We start from the raw sequence: 20372 nt of genomic DNA, 5'->3' as shown, positions 1-20372 counted from the left end.
TGGATCAGTGGTAAAGAGTGAGGGTTTCCGGATTGTTAGCAGAAAAGGGGCAAAGTTGGAAAGAATCTCTTCACCCTGGGCATCATTAGGATTTGGAATTGAAATGGAACCAACTGAATTATAGAATTATACAGCACAGAAGGAGGCCATTTGGCCCATCGTGTCTGTGGTGGCTCTTTGAATAGAGCTATCCAAATCAATCCCACTCCCCTGCTCTCTCCCCATAGCCCTGCAAATGTATCCTCCCCTAATAATTATTCAGAATGGAACAGGGTAAAGCACCTGAGCTGGGAAACCATTAAGGGAATATGAGAAGAGAGCTGGAAAGAGAGATAAAAAATAAATGGCTATTTAGAAAAACAGAGAGCAATGGCACAACAGCAACTAAAACTTGCCTTTATATAGAGCCTTTCACATCAAAAGAGTGCCCCAAGGTGCTGAACAGTCAAAGGTTTGCATGAGCTGGGAGTGGGAGTCAAGAAAGCTGGAGGACAAGGTAGGGGAGTAGATGTGGTAGGATAACCAAAGGCATGGTCAAAGAGAAAGTTCTTGAGATAAGCCTTGAAAGGGTGGGGGCGTGACCCAATGACCACATGGGCTCCTTCCCTGGAGTTAATTTCTACCTTTGGTTGTTTAAGATCAAAGTAATCAAAGTAATTGTACAAAGTACAAAGCATGATCAATGTAATTGTTGTCGTTGTTGTTAAGATTGGAATTCACATTTTTGGCTAAAAACAGTCCTTTGGCCAGATCTTGCCTAATTCTTCCCCCTAAATTTCCTTGCTTTGCAGATGAATGATCAAGTGGCTCACATTGCCACTCAGCTAATCAGCATCTCCTTCAGGGGTCAACAGAGCAACCTTAGTCCCTGATTCAAAATTCCCACCCTCACCTGTTCTGTTCCCACGGTTGGTGGAGAGAAGACTGCTAACTACAGGGATTGGTTGTCCTAGAGATACTCCTTCTGGGCAGAGACTGGAGTAATTGGCCAGGGTCACAACTTAAGGAATGGTAGGGAGACTGAGAGGCTGGAAAGGGATGAGCACAATAGCTTAGAGGAAGATTGAGTGATGTACAAAGATGCACTAAGTAATGTACAAAGAGGTGAGGATGGAGCGTGAGCTGGGCTGAAGAGGATGAGAATCAAAGTGATGAGGGGTAACAATTAGCAAAGGCTGTGAGGTAAAGGGGGAAACGGGCTCAGAAAGTGAGACTGGGGCAGAGCACAGCGATGGTTAGAAAGAGATGACCCCGTCTCATCACTTGGAAATGTCCCATTCCACTGCCCTCCCTCCCACTGCCACTTTGTTTCACAACAGAAGGTGGGAACCCTAATCCAGACCTCACCTGCATTCAATGTTCCTCTTCCAGTAATAAGTCATCATGAACTCTCTGAGAAAGATGTAATGTGAGTAGAGTGACCTGCTGCTTACCTGCCAAGTAGGGGGTTGCAGTCCTGATGCTCTTTCTGAATCTCGGAATTTAGGGATCTTGGATTCCTGAGATGCTAAACCAAATCTCTATGTGAGGATTGGGGTGACAGGCTGGTGGAGCCTGGTCTCTAAGCTAGAACAGTCAAGATGAGGTGTTCAGTGGCGTTGTGGAGGAGACTGAATCGGGTGTATTATGCCAGGGCTGCTTACTGAATATCTCCATATTGAATCTCCACATTGTACATCTCAATCTCCCCTCAGACCCACCCTGAGCCCACAATGGGTGGCGTCCCCCACACTGTGATGGAGTGAGTGGTCTGGAGTGGCAAAGGCCAGCTCAGCATTGTCCTGTCTCCCGGAACTCCGAGACATGGAACGAGCTGAAAGCCCAATGAATCGGGGGGGGGGGTGTCTCAGGTTCTGGGATCTGGGAATGCTGGGATCCCGGGATTTCCAGGATTGCAACTCCTACCCACAAGCTGGGTGACTGCATGGCCCCTTCTCCACAAGGGAGCTCAGATGTGGAAGTAAAGTCAGCTTCAAAATGTCAATGAAAGTTTTTAGCTACACACAAAGTGCAAGGTTTGTGGTTTTACTTGAGCAGAGAAGGTGGAGAGATCTGATCCAGGTAAGAGAAGGGCACATGCATGTTCACTCATACATACACACACACATATAGCTGGAGGAAGGGTAAGGGACAGAGAGAGATACACAAACACACAAACGAACATATCAAGACCTGATATCCGCACTGTTGCCATATCCACAACGGAGCCAGTTCCAATCAGTGTGGACATTGGGCTTTCAAGTGTATTAGATAAGGAGATAGTTAATACTCAAAAATAATATCCCCAGAAGGATGCTACTTGTTGTCTGCTCTTCCCACAACACAAATATTCAAATTGTCTCCTCAAGGGTGCCAGAAAACCTTGTGCAGCCAGACTTGGTTTCACTAGGATGTTCCTTCCAACCTTTGTTGTGAAATCCATACAAAATAATAAACAGTCTCATTGGAATGTTTTAAATGGAGAAAGGAATTCACCTTTCTCCCAGGAAACCCCTCTGTCTGTTTGAGGAATACTGATTGTCTGCGCACACACACCTCCAAAAGACAGACAGCCTAGGACAAGCCTTGTGGAGCAACATTCATGGATCACTCAGTGTCTTCTGTTTTAGGTTCTGGAATCACTAAAGACGGGTGTGAACTATGTGCCATTCTTGGGATATTGATGTCTTTGAGCCTTTGAGGGATCTTTCTCCTCGAGCTGTTGGGCTCATTTCCTCAAAGATTGTCCTTTTGGTACAGAAAAGTCATTTTTCAATGAAATTAAAACCATAAACAGAAAGGGCTTTTTGATGGATGTCTTTTCAGCTCTGGAAGTGGTAACACGATTGGTTCATCTCAGTCAGACTCTGCAGAGCCCAGGCCACCTGACCAACCTTACTCCGTGTTGATGCTGTCAGTTCTTGATATGTTTAATGTCTGGGCAGATATGGAGATGTCGACATTGTCTACAGGGCTGTGATAGTCAGAGGTCAGCTCCTGGTCCATGATAGGGATGTGCATTGCAGCTAGCGTCAATGCTGATCCTTTACTTAAAAACTGGCTGTAGGCGCCTAACAACAGATCCAGCTTCTGTTCTATGGACTGGACCTGAAATATAACACAGACGTGGGGTGAAAAAAACCCATGTAAATTGACGAGGCTATACATTCTGCTGAGGTTATCATAGAGAACAGCTTACAGGACCTTGCTCAGGTCCTCACAACCATTATAATAGGGTTTGGGAGATTTAAAGTAATAAGTGTTTCTGCCATCAACAACATCCAAGAACCAAAGGGTAATAGCTTACACTGGGGTGGGTGGGGGGGGGAAACAAATGAGAATATGAAATGAAAGAGACTTGTTTGAGGGTGTGTGAAGACGTGCAAGTACGTTTGTTTCAGGCTGTGTGTGAAGGTGTGTGAGAGTCCGTGTGAGTAAGGGGGTGGGTGTGAAGGTCTGTGTGTGTTTGTGTGAATGTGTGTGAGGGTATGTATGAGAGCATGTGTCAGGGGGGTGTGTCAGAGCGTGTGTCAGGGGGTGTGTCAGAGGCTGTGTCAGGGCGTGTGTCAGGGCATGTCGGAGCATGTACTTTACCTGTTTCTCCACTTTCACCACTCTTCCCATCATACTCATCTCATCTATGGCTTCCAGTTCCAGAGAGCCTTTCTCTCCTTTCTCTCGCAATTTCTTGTCCGTCACAATTTGACCTTTACCAATGATCTGGTCAACCCTAAAGCAAACAACAACAACAACAACAAAATTACCTTTATTGAGTGCCTTTCACGGCGGGAGGACGTCCCATGGCGCTGGGCAGTCAGGGGTCAGGACCCGTCAAGAGCACACAGAATATATTGTCTCTTTGTTTACAACAAAGTTCAAATAATTCTGTAGCCATTGAATTTGGGAATCGTCCCACACTGCCCTGTACAGCACTGCCCTGGTAGTTCCACACTGTAGACACCAGGAGGCGCTCTATCCCTACCCTCCCTCCACTGCCACCTGCTGGCTGCCATCTGAACTACAATAATACATTGGAATCGTGAGCGTTGTGCAGCTGGTGACATGTGTATACAGTAACCAAGTCTAGACAAGTGAACACGACTGCAATTCCCCACTTACAGGCAGACTACATGATCTCAAACGGTTCTTCAGGAGGTTTAACCTCTTCCAGAGGCCGATGTGCAAAAAGTCTGAGACTGTGGAGTAGAACGCCCACGTGGCATTTCTGAGGGTTGAGAGTTTTGGGATCAGAAAGGACCAATTGGGAATACCCCAAAGAATATTGATGGCGGTGGGGATTGGAGGCTGTAGAGCTAAAAATATTATTTTCTGGTCTTGTGAAGCTCTAATCCCCAGGGAAATGATACACAAATACGAACAATATATCTCAACAATATCTCGGTCCCTGCGGGTCTGTTAGGGACAGTGTTCTTCTCTGTGACCGCATCCATTCTTAAAAACAAAGAGGATGAGACATGGCTTCAGTTCTCAAACACCAGACTGCATGGAATCCAGGAAGTAAGCAACCATGGAAGCCCTCCCATTAAACCTTCACTTGTGCCCTCTTTACCAACTGATGATGGGTTTAGCATTGCCCACACAGCCCACAGTGTCCACAGTGCCCACACACCACAGTGCCGCAGCCCGCCCACAGTGCCAGCGCAGTCCACAGTGCCAATGCAACCCACAGTGCAAACGCAACCCACGGTGGAAACGCAACTCATGGTGCCAACGCAACCCACAGTGCCAACGCAACCCACAGTGAAAGAACATACCACAGTGGCAGCACAACCCACAATGCCGGCACAACCCACAGTGCCAACGCAATCCACAGTGCCAACGCAACCCACAGTGCCGGCACAACCCACAGTGCCGGCACAACCCACAGTGCCGGCACAACCCACAGTGCCGGCACAACCCACAGTGCTGGCACAACCCACAGTGCCGGCACAACCCACAATGCCGGCACAACCCACGGCTCCAGCACAACCCACAACGCCAGCACAACCCACAGCGCCAGCACAACCCACAGTACCAGCACAACCCACAGCGCCAATACAGCCCACGGTGCCAATACAGCCCACGGTGCCAATACAGCCTACGGTGCCAGCGCAGCCCATGGTGCCAGCGCAGTCCACGGTGCCTGCGCAACCCACAGTGCCAGCGCAGCCCACAGTGGCAGCACAACCCACAGTGGCCACACAATCCACAGTGCCAGCAAAACCCACAGTGCCAACACAGCCCACGGCGCCATCACCGTCCAAGGCGCCAACTCAGGCCACAGCGCCAGCACAACCCACAGCATCAGCACATCCCACAGCACTAGCACAACCCACAGCGCCAGCACAACCCACAGCACCAGCACAACCCACAGTGCCAATGCAGCCCACAGTGCTAACACAATCCACTGTACCAATACAGCCCACAGCGCCAACGCAGCCCACTGTGCCAACACAGCCCACGGTGCCAACACAGCCCACGGCACCAACACAGCCCACGGTGCCAACACAGCCCATGGTGCCAACACAGTCCACGGCACCAACACAGCCCACGGCGCCAAAACAAGCCACGGCACCAACAACCCACAGTGCCAACACAGCCCACAGTGCCAGTACAACTCACAGTGCCAACACAACCCACAGTGCCAACACAAGCCACAGTGCCAATACAGCCCACAGTGCCAGCACAACCCACAGTGCCAACACAAGCCACAGTGCCAACACAATCCACTGTACCAATACAGCCCACAGCGCCAACGCAGCCCACTGTGCCAACACAGCCCACGGTGCCAACACAGCCCACGGCGCCAACACAGCCCACGGCACCAACACAGCCCACGGTGCCAACACAGCCCACGGTGCCAACACAGCCCACGGTACCAACACAGCCCACGGCACCAACACAGCCCACGGCGCCAAAACAAGCCACGGCACCAACAACCCACAGTGCCAACATAGCCCACAGTGCCAGTACAACTCACAGTGCCAACACAACCCACAGTGTCAACAAAAGCCACAGTGCCAATACAGCCCACAGTGCCAGCACAACCCACAGTGCCAACACAAGCCACAGTGCCAACACAATCCACTGTACCAATACAGCCCACAGCGCCAACGCAGCCCACTGTGCCAACACAGCCCACGGTGCCAACACAGCCCACGGCGCCAACACAGCCCACGGCACCAACACAGCCCACGGTGCCAACACAGCCCACGGTGCCAACACAGCCCACGGCACCAACACAGCCCACGGCGCCAAAACAAGCCACGGCACCAACAACCCACAGTGCCAACACAGCCCACAGTGCCAGTACAACTCACAGTGCCAACACAACCCACAGTGCCAATACAAGCCACAGTGCCAATACAGCCCACAGTGCCAGCACAACCCACAGTGCCAACACAAGCCACAGTGCCAACACAAGCCACAGTGCCAATACAGCCCACAAGGCCAATACAGCCCACAGTGCCAATACAACCCACAGTACCAATACAGACCAGTGCCAACATAACCTACAGTGTCAAAACAGTCCACAGTGCCAACACAACTCACAGTGCCAAACAGCCCAGGGCCAACACAGCCCACAGTGCCAACATAGCCCACGGTGCCAACACAGCCTATGGTGCCAACACAGCCCACTGTGCCAACACAGCCCACAGTGCCAACACAGCTTATGGTGCCAACACAGCCCACGGTGCCAACACAACCCATGGTGCCCAAACAACCCACGGTGCCAACGCAACCCACATTACCAACATAACAATGCTAACAAAACCTTGACAGTAGCTAACGGATGCTAGCCTTTCTAACAAGAAACCTGGTGGCAAGAGTTGCTATTCCATTATACAGAGAGCTGTTCAGACCTCATCTGATGTTTTGCGTTCAGTTTTGGGCACCCAATCGTAGGAAGCACGCATTAGCCTTGGTGGATGTCCAGCCGCGATTCACTAGATAAAGACCAGGCAGTGAGGGGCTTAGCAATGACAGACTGAGTAAAAATTGTATTTGTTGCCCAGACCTGAGGAGGGTAAAAGTGGGGATATGCCCAGTCTGTTTGAGGTGGAAATCACACAGGGTTGGAAATGACCATGATGGTTCACCTGGTTGGCACCAAAGGAAATTGCACATCACACACTATATCGCCAATTTAAAAAACATTCTTTACTGTTTTCTGTCACTCAGCCAGCATTCTGTCAATGAGGGAGCAAGAACTCATTCAAGTGGGTGGGTGAACAGATATAACTACTTTACACAGAGATTGGAACTGTGTGGGACATAAAAACAGTGCCAACACAATCCACAGTGCCCATACAACTATAGTGCCAATACAATCCACAGTGCCCACACAACTACAGTGCCAACACAACCCATAATGCCCACACAACTACAGTGCCATCACAATCCAGACCTGAGGAGGGTAAAAGGATGATTTGTTTGAGGTGGGAAACACACAGGATTGGGAATGACTATGGTGGTCTACTTGGCTGGCACCAAGGAAAATTGAAAGTGGGGTAATTGTGGTGCTTGAAAGAGAGGGTATAACAACAACAACTTGCATTTATATAGTGCCCTCCATGCCGGGCGGCATCTCTGAGCATTTACCAATGGCGGAGCCTGAGGGGAGTGGGAAGGTGACTATAGGCACGGTTGAAGAGGAAGGTCTTAAGGCGCGACCTGAAGATAATAATAATAATAATCCTTGCATTTGATATAGAGCCTTATCACGTCTTCGAGACGTCTCAAAGCGCTTCACAGAATAAACTAGAAAGTGAATTGACTGTATATTTGTGGGAGAAAAACGTCAGCCAATTGTGCACGGCAGCGTCCCACAAACAGTCGTAGAGTGAAGTGACCAATTTTTTTTTTGGAAGGAGTTTTTATTATAAAATGTCTCAAAACGTTTTATAGATATTGTTGAATGTTCTTGATGGAAAACTTGTGACGGTTAGAAAATAATTGTGAGCTGTGCAGCACTGACCTGATGGCCCGGATCAGGGTCTTCACGATGGGGGTCATGTCCTCCATGCTGATGTCACAATGGAACGCCTTCTCGTCGTAACTGTCCTCACTCTGATTCTCCACTTTAAAACAAAACAGGGATTGTCACGTTCCACTCAACACACCAGCGCCCCAGCTCCGGCATTCACACACCGGAAATTGGGATTGTGCGCGTCGCAATGATGGCCTGGGGTTAGGGTGGTGATTGAGGCCTGGACTTAGTGTGGTGATTGAGGCCTGGGGTTGGTGGTTGAGGCCTGGGGTTGGTGGTTGAGGCCTGGGGTTGGTGGTTGAGGCCTGGGGTTGGTGGTTGAGGCCTGGGGTTGGTGGTTGAGGCCTGGGGTTGGTGATTGAGGCCTGGGGTTGGTGGTTGAGGCCTGGGGTTGGTGATTGAGACGTGGGATTGGTGACCGAGGCCTGGGATTGGCTTGTATCTTGTGGAACATAGCTCCATCACTGGTCTAAGATCAATCTCTGAACAGTTCTAACGAGAAATATCCAAGAGGGTGACTGTATTTGTTGTTTCAACAAACAACAGCACCCCTGGAATACACTGCCTGAGAGTGTGGTGTAAACAGATTCAATAACAACTTTCAAAAGGGAATTGGATAGGTGCTTGAAAAGGAAAAATTTGCAGGATATGGGGAAAGAGCGGGGGAGTGGGAATGATTGGGTAACTCTTCCAAAGAGTCAGCACAGGCATGATGGTCCGAATGGCCTCCTGCGCTTTAATGTTCTATGATTCTATGAGGGAGTTGGAAAATCTGCCCAATTACTACCTAGAAATCCCTTCAAATGGTGTGCGTGTGGATATCCACTGAGGACAGAATCTGGCTCAACTGCCCCAATAGTCCAATAACCTGTGACACTCACTGTGACTCACAGAATAACGGTGATGGTTCGAGCAAATTGCTCAGGGATGTCATTGGTACCTCCCTCGGTGGAAACCCCCCAGGATTGAACACCTTTAGGGAGAGTTTTCAACATTTCATAACACATTAACCCTGAATTAGTGCAAGGTAACATTACAAAATGCCTCCAAACTTTATTGCTTGGAAGTGTTCAACATAGAAGAAGACCACTGTGTGCAAACAGAGAGAACAGGAAATATTGAAAGAACAGAAAGCTGGAGCCTCCTCTCCGTACTTACTGTCCACCGTTTGTCTGGGCTTCAGGCGGAGAGATGCCCGGAAGCGGGTCCTGTCATTGAAACTCCAGCTCTTCTGTACCTTGTTGGGACTGATTTGTGTTGCGTTCTCTGTGCTGGGTGAGCGTGTGATGCTTGGAGCTGATGCCTGTTTGGTCCTTGTGCTCTGAATCCGGGGACTATTTATTTTCATCCGATCTCTGAAGCCCAGCTTCTGGCTATAAATCGGGAGGGAGAAGCATAAAAAAAACCTCGCCGTCCACAGTCCAATTTAACAAACAAATGGCACATGTTCAAACAAAGCAATCCACACACAAGAGTATTGACATCAACTTGTGCGATCTCCAAATGATGGAGATTTTCCAAACTTCCACACTTGTAGTGCTGTAAAAATATTGGAGTGAAAAATATGGTATTTCTTTATTAATGTCATGAAATTTTGCATTTTCCCATTCATTCATGGAATCCCACCCGGGTTTGGCAAACAGCACTTTCATCTAAGGGCTCGCGCTCTCCTATTGCTGCTCACAGAGATCGACTTACAATACTTAAATTCAGGTAGTGTCCTGCATAGCAAAGCTCCAAAGCTGGTCCAGGATCATTGTCTGAGTCTGACTAGCAATATTCAGGATAGTGACTGAATTTGTTGTTTCAACAACAACTTGCATTGACATAGCGTCCTTCACGCGGGGTAGTGTCTCGGAGCGCTTCAATTGACCTTAGGAGGAAGTTTGGATTGGAGTTGGATTTGGGATGTATGGCCAGGAGTGGATGGGAAACTGCAATGTTTCACAACAGGTTTAATGTGATGATTATCCAATGTGCGAAACCCATAGAATGGGTGCTTGCCTAGATTGGGTTGGCTCCTTGAACGGTTTGTCTATCCCTTGTCTCACTTACTCACTTGGGTAGTTATTGGAGTTCATTGCTAGCCGAAACTGAGAGACCTTCACATTTGTTTTGATTTGCAAAACATTTGCGGCCCTGTAAGCTCTCTAAACATGTTCTGGAAGTTTACGGCTGAGAGCTGTGGGTGGGTGTTACGGTAGACATATTGCATCACCACCAATAATGCCCTTCTCAACGGACACCGGATGAGGTGGCAGTTCGCAGCCAACAGGTGATTGAGAGATGATGACTGAGTAGGAACTCACATGCCAACGCAACATTACACAAATGCTACGCACCAAAGAAACAAGCTCATTTTAAACATCTACGGAAAGCATGTGAAGACAACTGGTCTGTAAGTACAATTCACTGGAGTGTTTGTGCGTAATCTTGGAGAGGAATCGTCTACCTGGCATAGCGTTTGGCTAACCTTTGTTAGTTTACATGTAAATACAAACTTCATTGGTATCAATATGTCATAGATGACACATATCTTTCATTTCCTACTCAATCAAAACAAACCCTTGCTGAGGAACTATTGATGAAGTGAGTGCTCCTTTATGAGGTTTATGTTTATCCAGCATGGTAAGGGGTAATACCTGTGTTACTATACGTAGCTCTCAGCAGGGTAGGAATTCACTGTGTTACTGTACAGTTACCAGCTATTAGCTAAAGGTGCTAATCTCTAACAAAGAACCTTGTTCATGGTTTTTAAGCAAACAATGCCCTCTGCAATGTCATCACACATCTCAACAGTAATATGTTTGCCATAATTTCCAAACTACAACTGTTATTAGTCAAATCTAGGATAATACAATAAAGAGCCTGACAGAGATGTGATGGTTAACTTTACAGAGAGAATCTCGCATCAGGAGAATGTCAATCGTAAGACCACTTGTAAAGAGGGTACAAAGGCATTCACCATTTGTCAGGTTGGTCCCAAACTCCAAACAGTGTTGTTCTCTATCTCTGATGCCCTGAATCCCAATGCCTGCTACACCTATCCGCTGTAATACCTTCCTCTGCCCCCTTCACTACCTCTCAACCTGGTCCACACATTCATCAGCCTCTGTGGTACACAGTGTTCTAACATAGAAACAGGCCATTTCAGCTCATTGAGTTTGCACTTGTATCCTAGAGAGCTCTCAAGTGTTTCTTGGGTGCGTGCAGGGAGACTGAAGGAACGTAAATAATTTACAGAAACCCACAATGTTACAGGGCCAAAGCAGGCCATTTGAATGGCCCATCAAGAATTCACTGGTGATTTTCTCCATATGAGGTACCTAATCTATTCCCACTCTGCTGCTCACTCCCCAAACCCTTTAAAATTCCTCCTATTCATGCAGCTAATTTTCTTTTAAAGAAACTTATGGAATCTGCTTCAGCTGTGGTTTCAATGACATTCCAACTGTTTGCTTTGTAAAGAAAGTTCTTCTAACCTCTACATGAATTACTGGGTGATTATTTTAAACTTGTTCAACAATCCTTTCATATTGTACTCCTTCTGGCGATATCTCACAGATTATTGCTTGATATAATCCTGCTATTAGAGCTAGGATAATAATAATAATCCTTGCATTTGATATAGCGCCTTATCACATCTTTGAGAAGTCACAAAGTGCTTCACAGAATATACTGTAAAGCGAATTGACTATATATTTTGTGGGCGAAATGTGGCAGCCAATTGCACACAGCAGCGTCCCACAAACAGTCATGCATTGAAGTGACCGATATATTATTTTTTTTTGAAGGAATTATTACCCCCAGAAAAGAGATCCGCCAATCGACTAACAACCGGGTAAACAGGCAACGTTTCACCCTGCCGGAAATTGAACCCAGGTCCTCTCACTTGCGAGTGCTCTAACCACTGAGCTACAGGACTCCACTTCCATATAGTTGTCACTATATTCATCCATCTCGGGCCATCTCACTCAGTTTTGACTTAATGGCTGACATGTCTCAAGCTCTGAGTCTCACTGATGACCCAGAGAGAGATTGGTTACTACAGACCTGCCTGGCTTTCATCTCAAAATGGTGTCCAACTGAGTGAATTCACTGGGATTTGATCGCAGATCCTTTAAGTTCTAGAATTTGATGCTGAACCAACTCATTGTGGATGGACTGTTAACGAGAGAGTCTCACCATCAGGAATTTGTTTAGTCAGTCACTGTCTGACAAACGCAGAAACCTATCACCATGTTTAAGAGTATCCATGATAAACTACTGAGAATTCTACAAATGCGGGTGGGCAAGGAAGGGTGGTCGAGGTCAGGACACTGGCTTTTTTGTTCTGGAGTCATCAAATTTTCCATCCGGACCAAATGTTTAATGACATTTCCATTTGTCTATAATACGGTGTGCATTCTCTGCCTGTAGGGTCGTTCCCTGCTCACCTAATCCCGGAAAGATTTAGGTGAAGGTTAGGGATCCCAGAATGTAGGTTTAGAGGTACTACTACAGTTTAACCAGCTAAAACATTTTGAACATTTCAAACGCTGACTGGCCAGCTTCTTCTCCAGCTAGTTACTCAATACTCATTAGGGTTTATATTTGTAGGGTTAACAGGAGCCGAGTGGGAAGAATCCTTGCTCTCATTGACTGGTCTGGCCTCCAATTTCTGTTGATTAGCCAAGCTGACTGGTTTGTCATCAGCAATGGCTTGGAGTAGTTCAGACTTGCCTGGCTCAGGAACCGGAGGAGTGAGAACACCTTCGCTTCAGCATTTAGTTACTTTTATTAATATAAGATCTGTCTCACGTTTATTGATACAACTAGTGAGCAATCTGATACATGATTATAACAGGGAAATATTGTTATGTTGAGTTCAGTGTAAGACAAAAAGCCAATGTTTCAAGAATTTCAAGAACCTAAGAACTGAGTCATAAACATCAGGCAGTTAAAATAGACACAGCCTCTCGACACGTCAATGCTGTTTGTTACTAGTTCGCTTGTAACTATGTGATAAAAATGTGCTTTGTGATGTTATAATTGTCTCACATCAGTGAAAGTACAATCTAAACCTGTTTCTCCACCCCTCCTGATCCCAACCACCAGTTGACTGTCCACCACCTTGGGACGTCCTCCTGACATGAAAGGGCGCTATACAAATATAATTTGTTGTTGTTTCTAATTACGTTCATAATGTTTCAGCCTGAAACTGGCCAACTCTGCTAACTGCTGCTGTCTTTATTGTTGTCGCCTGTGATCACTGTCCTTCAGTCCAATCGCAATGATGGAGTTATTTACTCCTTTCAGCGGGTCAGAGAGACAGTGGTCTCGGGCGGAGATATCAACGTAATGGCGTGCAGAGGCGTCAGGACACATTGCTATGTTAAATTTGGAGGGCGAGAAAGAGAGAGGCGTTCACTTCCAAACCCTGTTGATGATTAAAGAGAGGGTTTGCTTCGCGGCTTCGCACAACAACAACAAATTACACCTGTACAGCGCCTTTCACATCGGAAAGACGTCCCAGGGCACATCACATCGCGCATTTTTCACTCCTGTCTCCAAACATGCTATTGCCTTCAGCTGTGGAATCTGCATTGTGTCAGTGAGCCTCACAGGTCTGTTTCCCCCCACAGTGACCAGCAGTGCAGACAGGGAATCATCCAGGAGAGAGAGAGAAAATCAGAGAAGCGAGCATCAGCAGTAAACATCTGTAAGAATCTCGGAGATAAGTATTACAAATTACATTTGATCGGCTGCTTTTTACTCCCTAAGCTGGGTACGTACATGACATGTTCATGGCATGTCTGTGGCATGTCCATGATATGTGCAATGGAATAAATAATTAGCTGCCCTGGTCAGTTCTGAGTTAGCTGACGCTAGTGGGTGTTGGGCAGACACTAAACTTGTCCTCAGCGACCCTGAGCTAGAAAAAAATGAGCAGCATTTTGCGTTCCTCCCTCATTCAGGTACACCAGAACACAGATACATTAGTCTCATCGCCATGTGTGGGATGTTAACCGCACCCGTTAATAAACTTTATTATACCCATTTTTCTGACATATTTCGATGTGATTTTTTGGGGGGTTAGCCTCGTGCGGAAACCCATCACCGTTACTTAAGAGTATCCAAACCAAACCGAGAATTTCATGCATCCCACCTACACATGGAAATCCCAGAAATAGATTGATGGAATGGAACGCGCACTCTCTCCCTGGAGGGATGCTTCCTGCTTACTTAATTCTGGAAAGTATTAGGCGCAGGTTGACAAGAGCCAAGGCTTGGGGACCCCTGAGTGTGGATTGGGGTAACCGTTGGTGTCTAACCAGCTAAAACATAATAGCTTGCAGTTGATAGCACTGTCTGCCAATCTTTCCTGCTAGGAACGTCCTATCCATTGGAGCTTAGTGGGAAGATTCCCTGCCCCCCAGTGACTGGCTTCAATGTTTGAATGTGATAAAGTACTAGATCAAAAGCAAATAATACAATTCACGTTTCACTCACTTCCTTCTCCCCTTACCAACCCTCTTCAGCTCCCCTGCGTACTCGCTTGCCCAGGCAGCTGTGTGAAGTGCTTTGAGACGTCCTCCAGACGTGGTGAAAGGACCTATATCAATGTAAATTATATTATATTTTGCGAAACTTGTGGGGTAGTACTCTAACACTGGTCCCAGAGTGGATAACAAGTACCTTTGTTCCTCTAAAATAGTGCCAAACAAAATAGATTTTTGTGCCAATATCTTGAGGCAGGCTGGGGGGAAGCTCAATAATTATTTGGCTGAAATTCTACTGTACAGATGTGATGTGGTAATTATGAAACATTGCAATTTTTCATTCCTCTATTTCTAAACATCAGACAGCACATCTATCTTGTCACAGTTACACTGTGGATCACTATCTGTGTCTCACGGTGCACACAGCTGAGTGTAGTATCCATGCTCTGTAAAGAGGGAGGCAGAAATAGACTGAAGGAACCCGAACACGTTCAGTGAGAAACAAGCAGACATTCCAACGCACCAGACAGTGACAGATTGAGAGACAGGCAGCCTAGCAAGCAGACTGGGACAGGCAGACAGAGCAAGACCGACACACAGAGAGTTACAGCAAATGACAGACCAGAGCGCTGCCGACTGACAAACAACAGGTCCTGGGATATTATTCTGCATCGAACAGGAACAGAAGGAAAAGTAGGGCAATATTTCACAAAGACAAACAAGACAAAAACGTCAGCAGTTCTAAGAAGTTACGTGCCAGGATTCTCAGGGAATTCTTTACTCTCTGCTTCTAATTGTCTAATTACTCAAGTGTTGCTGCTTGTGACAAGTTGCAGCCAGTGTACGTCACTGCTGTCCGCAGTGCATCTCGCTCAGATTCTGCTGAGTCCTATCTTGCTATCACTCAGAGCCAGCAGGGTCTGCGTGAGGTCAATGGAGGTGTGTTGCCTCTTTTACACAGTGACAGAGCTCCTACTGTTGGGAGTCCGACTGACAATAAAAGAAAGTCCATTTTGAGGAGTTTATCTGCCAGGCCCCTCGATGAACTGGTTTCAAGATCCCAAATTCTCAGCTTGCGAGACCATTTTGTCTCAAAAACTTAAGAATGCGCAGAATTGTGCAAAATTCTTAAAATCAGTCAATTTAGAAGCTGGATTTCTGCAACTCTTAAAGACAGCGGGGGTTCAGAGTTGCTGATTTTAAGAACAGTTCACATTTGTGGATGGTTTTAAATTTGAAAACATTAGATTTCAAGACTTTACAAAGAACCAGAGGGGAGACGAGGAGAATGTTTTTTTACCCAGAGAATGCACTGCCTGAAAGGGTGGTGGAAGCAGATTCGATAATAGCTTGCAAAAGTGAATTAAATAGGTACTTAAAAAGAAAACATTTTGCAGGGCTATGGGTTAAGAGCGGGGGAGTGGGACTATTTTGTAGCTCCTTCAAAGAGCAGGCAAAGGCACGATGGGCCGAATGGCTTCCTTCTATGTTACAAGATTCAATGTTTCTATGATTCTATTCTATCGGTAATTCCAGAGGAATCCCGGGGAAGAATGAGAGAGGTTTGTGTATATCGATGACATTGGAGTTATTATTAAGGCAGAATCTGTTCTGCACTTGGATGGAAGCAGACGTTCAAATATAAAAACATCACGAGCGCTGCTTGTAAAGCAGAGGCGGCTCAGTGTGAAAGGGGTGAGACAGAAGGTTGGAGAACCAACCAGTCAATTTATGAGGAGACGTATTTTGCTATAAATATTATAATATGGGCAAATATTCCTGTCCGACTCTGCCTGTGTCGATTCTCCCATTGCTTCCGCATTCCCGAACTCTGGAGCGACACATGGCAGAGTCAGAGCAAGTGTAGCCGGTGACGCCCATGAGGACATCTCAACGTCATCGTGTTTGGGGAGATTCTAACCAGACACTAAGCCAATCGGGAGGGCAGTAATCCCATGCGCTCAGCAAAGAAGGATGTGGGAGGTCCTCAAAGTCTAGCTTAATCTGGATTTTGTCTGGATTTTATATTAGGTTAATAAATATTCTCGGCGCATAATCATTCCCCGCGTCGCCCCCATCCCAGGCTCCCATCTCCCCAATCATCCCATGCACGAACCAAGCATAGACTCATCTGCATCAGGCATCTGCGATTACCTACTGGAGAGCAGGCTAGTCTCCATGCGCGGGGAAAGCAGGGGATTCTAGGCGGAGGGACGGGTTCATGCAGATTCAGTAAGATGGCATTCCAAAGGGTCATTTGACCCTCCATCCAGGCGATTGATACCTCAGTTTCCGTGTGGTCTGAATCCGGAAGAAATTCTGTTTACTATTAAAGAGATGGCTAGGAGCCAAGAGGAAGATAAAAAGAAAGGATAACGTCACTGAACACATACATTAAGGAGGGTTATCGGGACTGAAAAAAAATTACTCAAATTCCTCCCAAATCCCAGGAAACATGGAATTTGTTCCGTCAAAAAAACAACACCTGCAGCGTCATATCTATTAAGCTGTGGAAAACCACCATTTACAGTCTGCGGGTCTTTCAGGGACAGCATAACAGGTTAAACAATTCCACAGACCCATTCTCACTCCTTTCCTCACAGCCCAAACAATGTTAATTTTTTTGGCAAATCATTCAGCCCACTGATTCAGAACCAAAGTCCACTCCATCAACTGCAGGATGGAGGAAGAGAGTGAAGGGAAAGAAAAGGATTAGATGTTCTGATGCAAGACATTTACCCGTCATCTTGTAATCCCCACGGGTCCAATTGACATTTGGAGGCTGCTTTACCAGATACCTGGCACAAGAGGCCCTCAGAGAATAGAGTTTGTTTGAATGGCAGAAAAATAGATTAACATTTGAATTTACTCCACAGGTCCAGTAGATCACAACAGGCCCACCCTTGCAAGGAACTCATCTCTGGGAATAATGATACAGTTGAAATGAGGTAATACTAAAACTGAACACGTCGGCGGTTACAGGACTGTTCTGGTCCTTTTCTGAGTGGTCCCCCACTTTAGGAAAGATGTCAAGGTTGTTGAGAGAGTACAGAAAAGATTCTCTCAGATGGTCCTAGCAGTGGGAGATTTTACTGTTGAGGAGAGATCAGTGAATAAGAAGAGAGAAGGGTGAGGACCTGAGAGGGTTTTAATAAGGGAAAAAGAGAGAAGCTACTTCCCCTGGTTAGCAAGTCAATAATTAGAGAGCAAAACTTTAAGATCTCTTTTTCATACACTCTAACACGTGCCCACAAAAACACTACTTTAAGCTATTTCAATGTAACACGACATTGTAAAAATAAAATGCTGTCACTTGTCATTAAGAGTACTGTGGTAATGTGCAGTCATTTACAGCAAATGATTTGGAATGCCAGTTATCTGCATATCCGTTTATCCACATAGGGCTTCAGTGTGGAAGTGGGCATTGCACTGTGAAATTCTGGGAAAAACAAAATCCAGTTATGTGCATGTGAGCGAGATTATGAGGGACACAATTTCCCCACACACTGTTCCATTAAACTGAGTTCCAAAAGATCATACACGCACACAACTGGATTGTATTTGCTCATGGCACAAAGGTAAATGTTTATACACTTGCACAGTGTAGTGTCAGAGAAAGAGATAGAGAAAGGTGTAATGTGATTTAGAGACAGAGATTGATGGAAAGTTAGACATTGAGAGAGAGGGACTCTGAGATGGAGGAATAAGGCAGAGAGAGAGAGAGAGAGAGAGAGAGCATGTGGGCTGGCACTGTGTGGTACTTAGAATAACAGTACAACTCCTGATTAACCATGTTTTGGTTGGCACTGTTGCCAATTTATATTTTGCTTATCTGGAGCAGGGCCGATCCCAATTAGTACGGATAATCGGATCTCTATTGTAACTTGTCATTTTGAGTCAAATGGTATGAAGTTCACAATTAATCCGATAAAACTATTTGTACCAATTTATTCCATCCAGTAATTCCAGGTCAAGTACAGCACAAGTCAGATATAGAGTAATGCTCCCTCTAAACTATCCCATCCAGAACTCCTTAGTACTCCTTAGAGTACAGGTTAATTATAGATTAAAGCTCTCATTCAAGCACTCTTAGATACAGAGTAAAGGACCTATGTTTCTTTACCTACATCCCCAAATAGTCTAAGAACCTGCCTTTAATATTGCTCTCCTGATTTGCCCTAGCTCAATATTGGAGTGTACCCAATAAACCTCCCGTAGCTTTGGTCTGGGACTCTGCTTTACACTATTCATGGCTATTCAGATGTTCCTCACGATCAGTCTTAGGACTGTTACCTTAAAATGTCTGATTGTGCAGGATTTCAGGAAATTCCGTATTAATTTGGGAAGGCCGGTTCTTTTTCAGATATTCAAAATGCTTTGAGATGTTCTTTTCCACAAGAGGCCCTTTATCAATAATAATAGTAATCCTTGCATTTGATACAGCGCCTTATCACATCTTCGAGATGTCTCAAAGCGCTTCACAGGATACACTGTAAAGTGAATTGACTGTATATTTTGTGGGCGAAACACGGCAGCCAGTTGCGCACAGCAGTGTCCCCCGCAAACAGTCGTGGATTGAAGTGACCAAATATTATTATTATTAATGCAAGTTCTTGGGGCTGACTCAATGGGTGATTATCCCAGTGGGGGGTTGCCCCAGTCCCAGTTTGGTGAAGTCTCTACCCTGAAGATGGAGATGAACTCACACACCTTCATTCCTGGCTCAGCATATACTGATTACAAACAGACAAGATTGTAAGTGGCTGCTTCACACTGATATCCTGGGATTTACTCAGATCCATCAGAGAGGAGAGCTATTGTCCAGAGACTTGCTAATGGTTCTATGATGTTAATTAATCTGACAATTAAAATAACTGGTAAAGATGATATGTGATGTTATAATTATCACCGACACCCTGGTCCCAGTGGTGGGTTGCAGCAATTTAGTCCAGCTTCACCAGACACTGTTCTAAAATTAAGATAAGACATTAACATTGCATGTTAAACTGCCCATCTACAGCCTGAAATCAAATGCTAACCAGAGAGCCTTGTCGGCAATTTCATTCTGAAAACCCTGCAGGAGAAACCAACCAGAGTGGGATTTGTAGAGACACAGATACACCACATAAACACACACACAGATACAGACACACCACATACACAGACACAGCACATACACAGACACACCACATATAGATACACATATACCCAGACGCACACAGATACAGACACACACAAGTACAGACACACCACATACAGAGGCACATACAGGCGAATGTGCATGGGCACACGTACAGACAAATACACACACATAGATACACAGACAGACCAACATGTAGACAGACTTGAAGACAGACCAACACACACGCACCCACACACACAAAGAAACAAACAGACATATGCAGACACACACAGAAAGACACAGATATATTCAGGAGTAGATAGACACACATAGACTCAAATACACACACACAGATATATGCAGTCACAGACATACACAAACACAACAGCAAATAACAATAACTTGCACTAATATAGCGCCCTCCATGCAGGGTTGTGTCTCAGAGCACTTAAAGGTAGCGGAACCTGACTCCGAGCCAGTGGGTGGTGGGGGGTGGGGGGGGCGGGTTTGATGGGAAAGTGACCGTAAACACCTCACACACACATAGACCCAAATACAGACACACAGACACACAGACATGTAGACACAGATGAAAGTTTTAGTTGCAGGTAAATATATTGACCACCTACCTCTCACCCATATTATAGGGCGGAACATTTAGTCTTTGACCTGAATGAAATGCATGTATCCGCGGGGACTCTTCCTGTGATTTTTTGATGTCTGAGGGCCTGAGTCCACCACCATTACGAGAGCGACTGAGTATTTCCAGCATGACTGCCAGTTCTCTAGAGTTTGATGT

General features: G+C 46.0%; 1 protein-coding gene across 1 annotated transcript in view; it reads right to left on the bottom strand.

Annotated features, from left to right (window-relative positions):
* Window positions 1-2009: 2009 nt before the first annotated feature.
* Window positions 2010-20372, bottom strand: part of LOC103179601 (potassium voltage-gated channel subfamily KQT member 4) — a 137698-nt gene continuing 119335 nt past the window's right edge. Inside the window, 12 exon segments of the mRNA XM_042338620.1 lie at window positions 2010-3087; window positions 3574-3709; window positions 4755-4905; window positions 5015-5251; window positions 5393-5596; window positions 5715-5954; window positions 6073-6294; window positions 6477-6649; window positions 7958-8060; window positions 9128-9342; window positions 16736-16792; window positions 20203-20358. Of these exon segments, the coding sequence (XP_042194554.1) occupies window positions 2875-3087; window positions 3574-3709; window positions 4755-4905; window positions 5015-5251; window positions 5393-5596; window positions 5715-5954; window positions 6073-6294; window positions 6477-6649; window positions 7958-8060; window positions 9128-9342; window positions 16736-16792; window positions 20203-20358 (2107 nt within the window). The 3' untranslated portion in view covers window positions 2010-2874.

This window comes from Callorhinchus milii, unplaced genomic scaffold (genome assembly GCF_018977255.1).
Source record: "Callorhinchus milii isolate IMCB2004 unplaced genomic scaffold, IMCB_Cmil_1.0 Scaffold10, whole genome shotgun sequence".
Taxonomy (NCBI): Eukaryota; Metazoa; Chordata; class Chondrichthyes; order Chimaeriformes; family Callorhinchidae; genus Callorhinchus; species Callorhinchus milii.
Note: the sequence above shows the minus strand (reverse complement) of the source record. Positions and strands in the feature narration are given on the sequence as shown.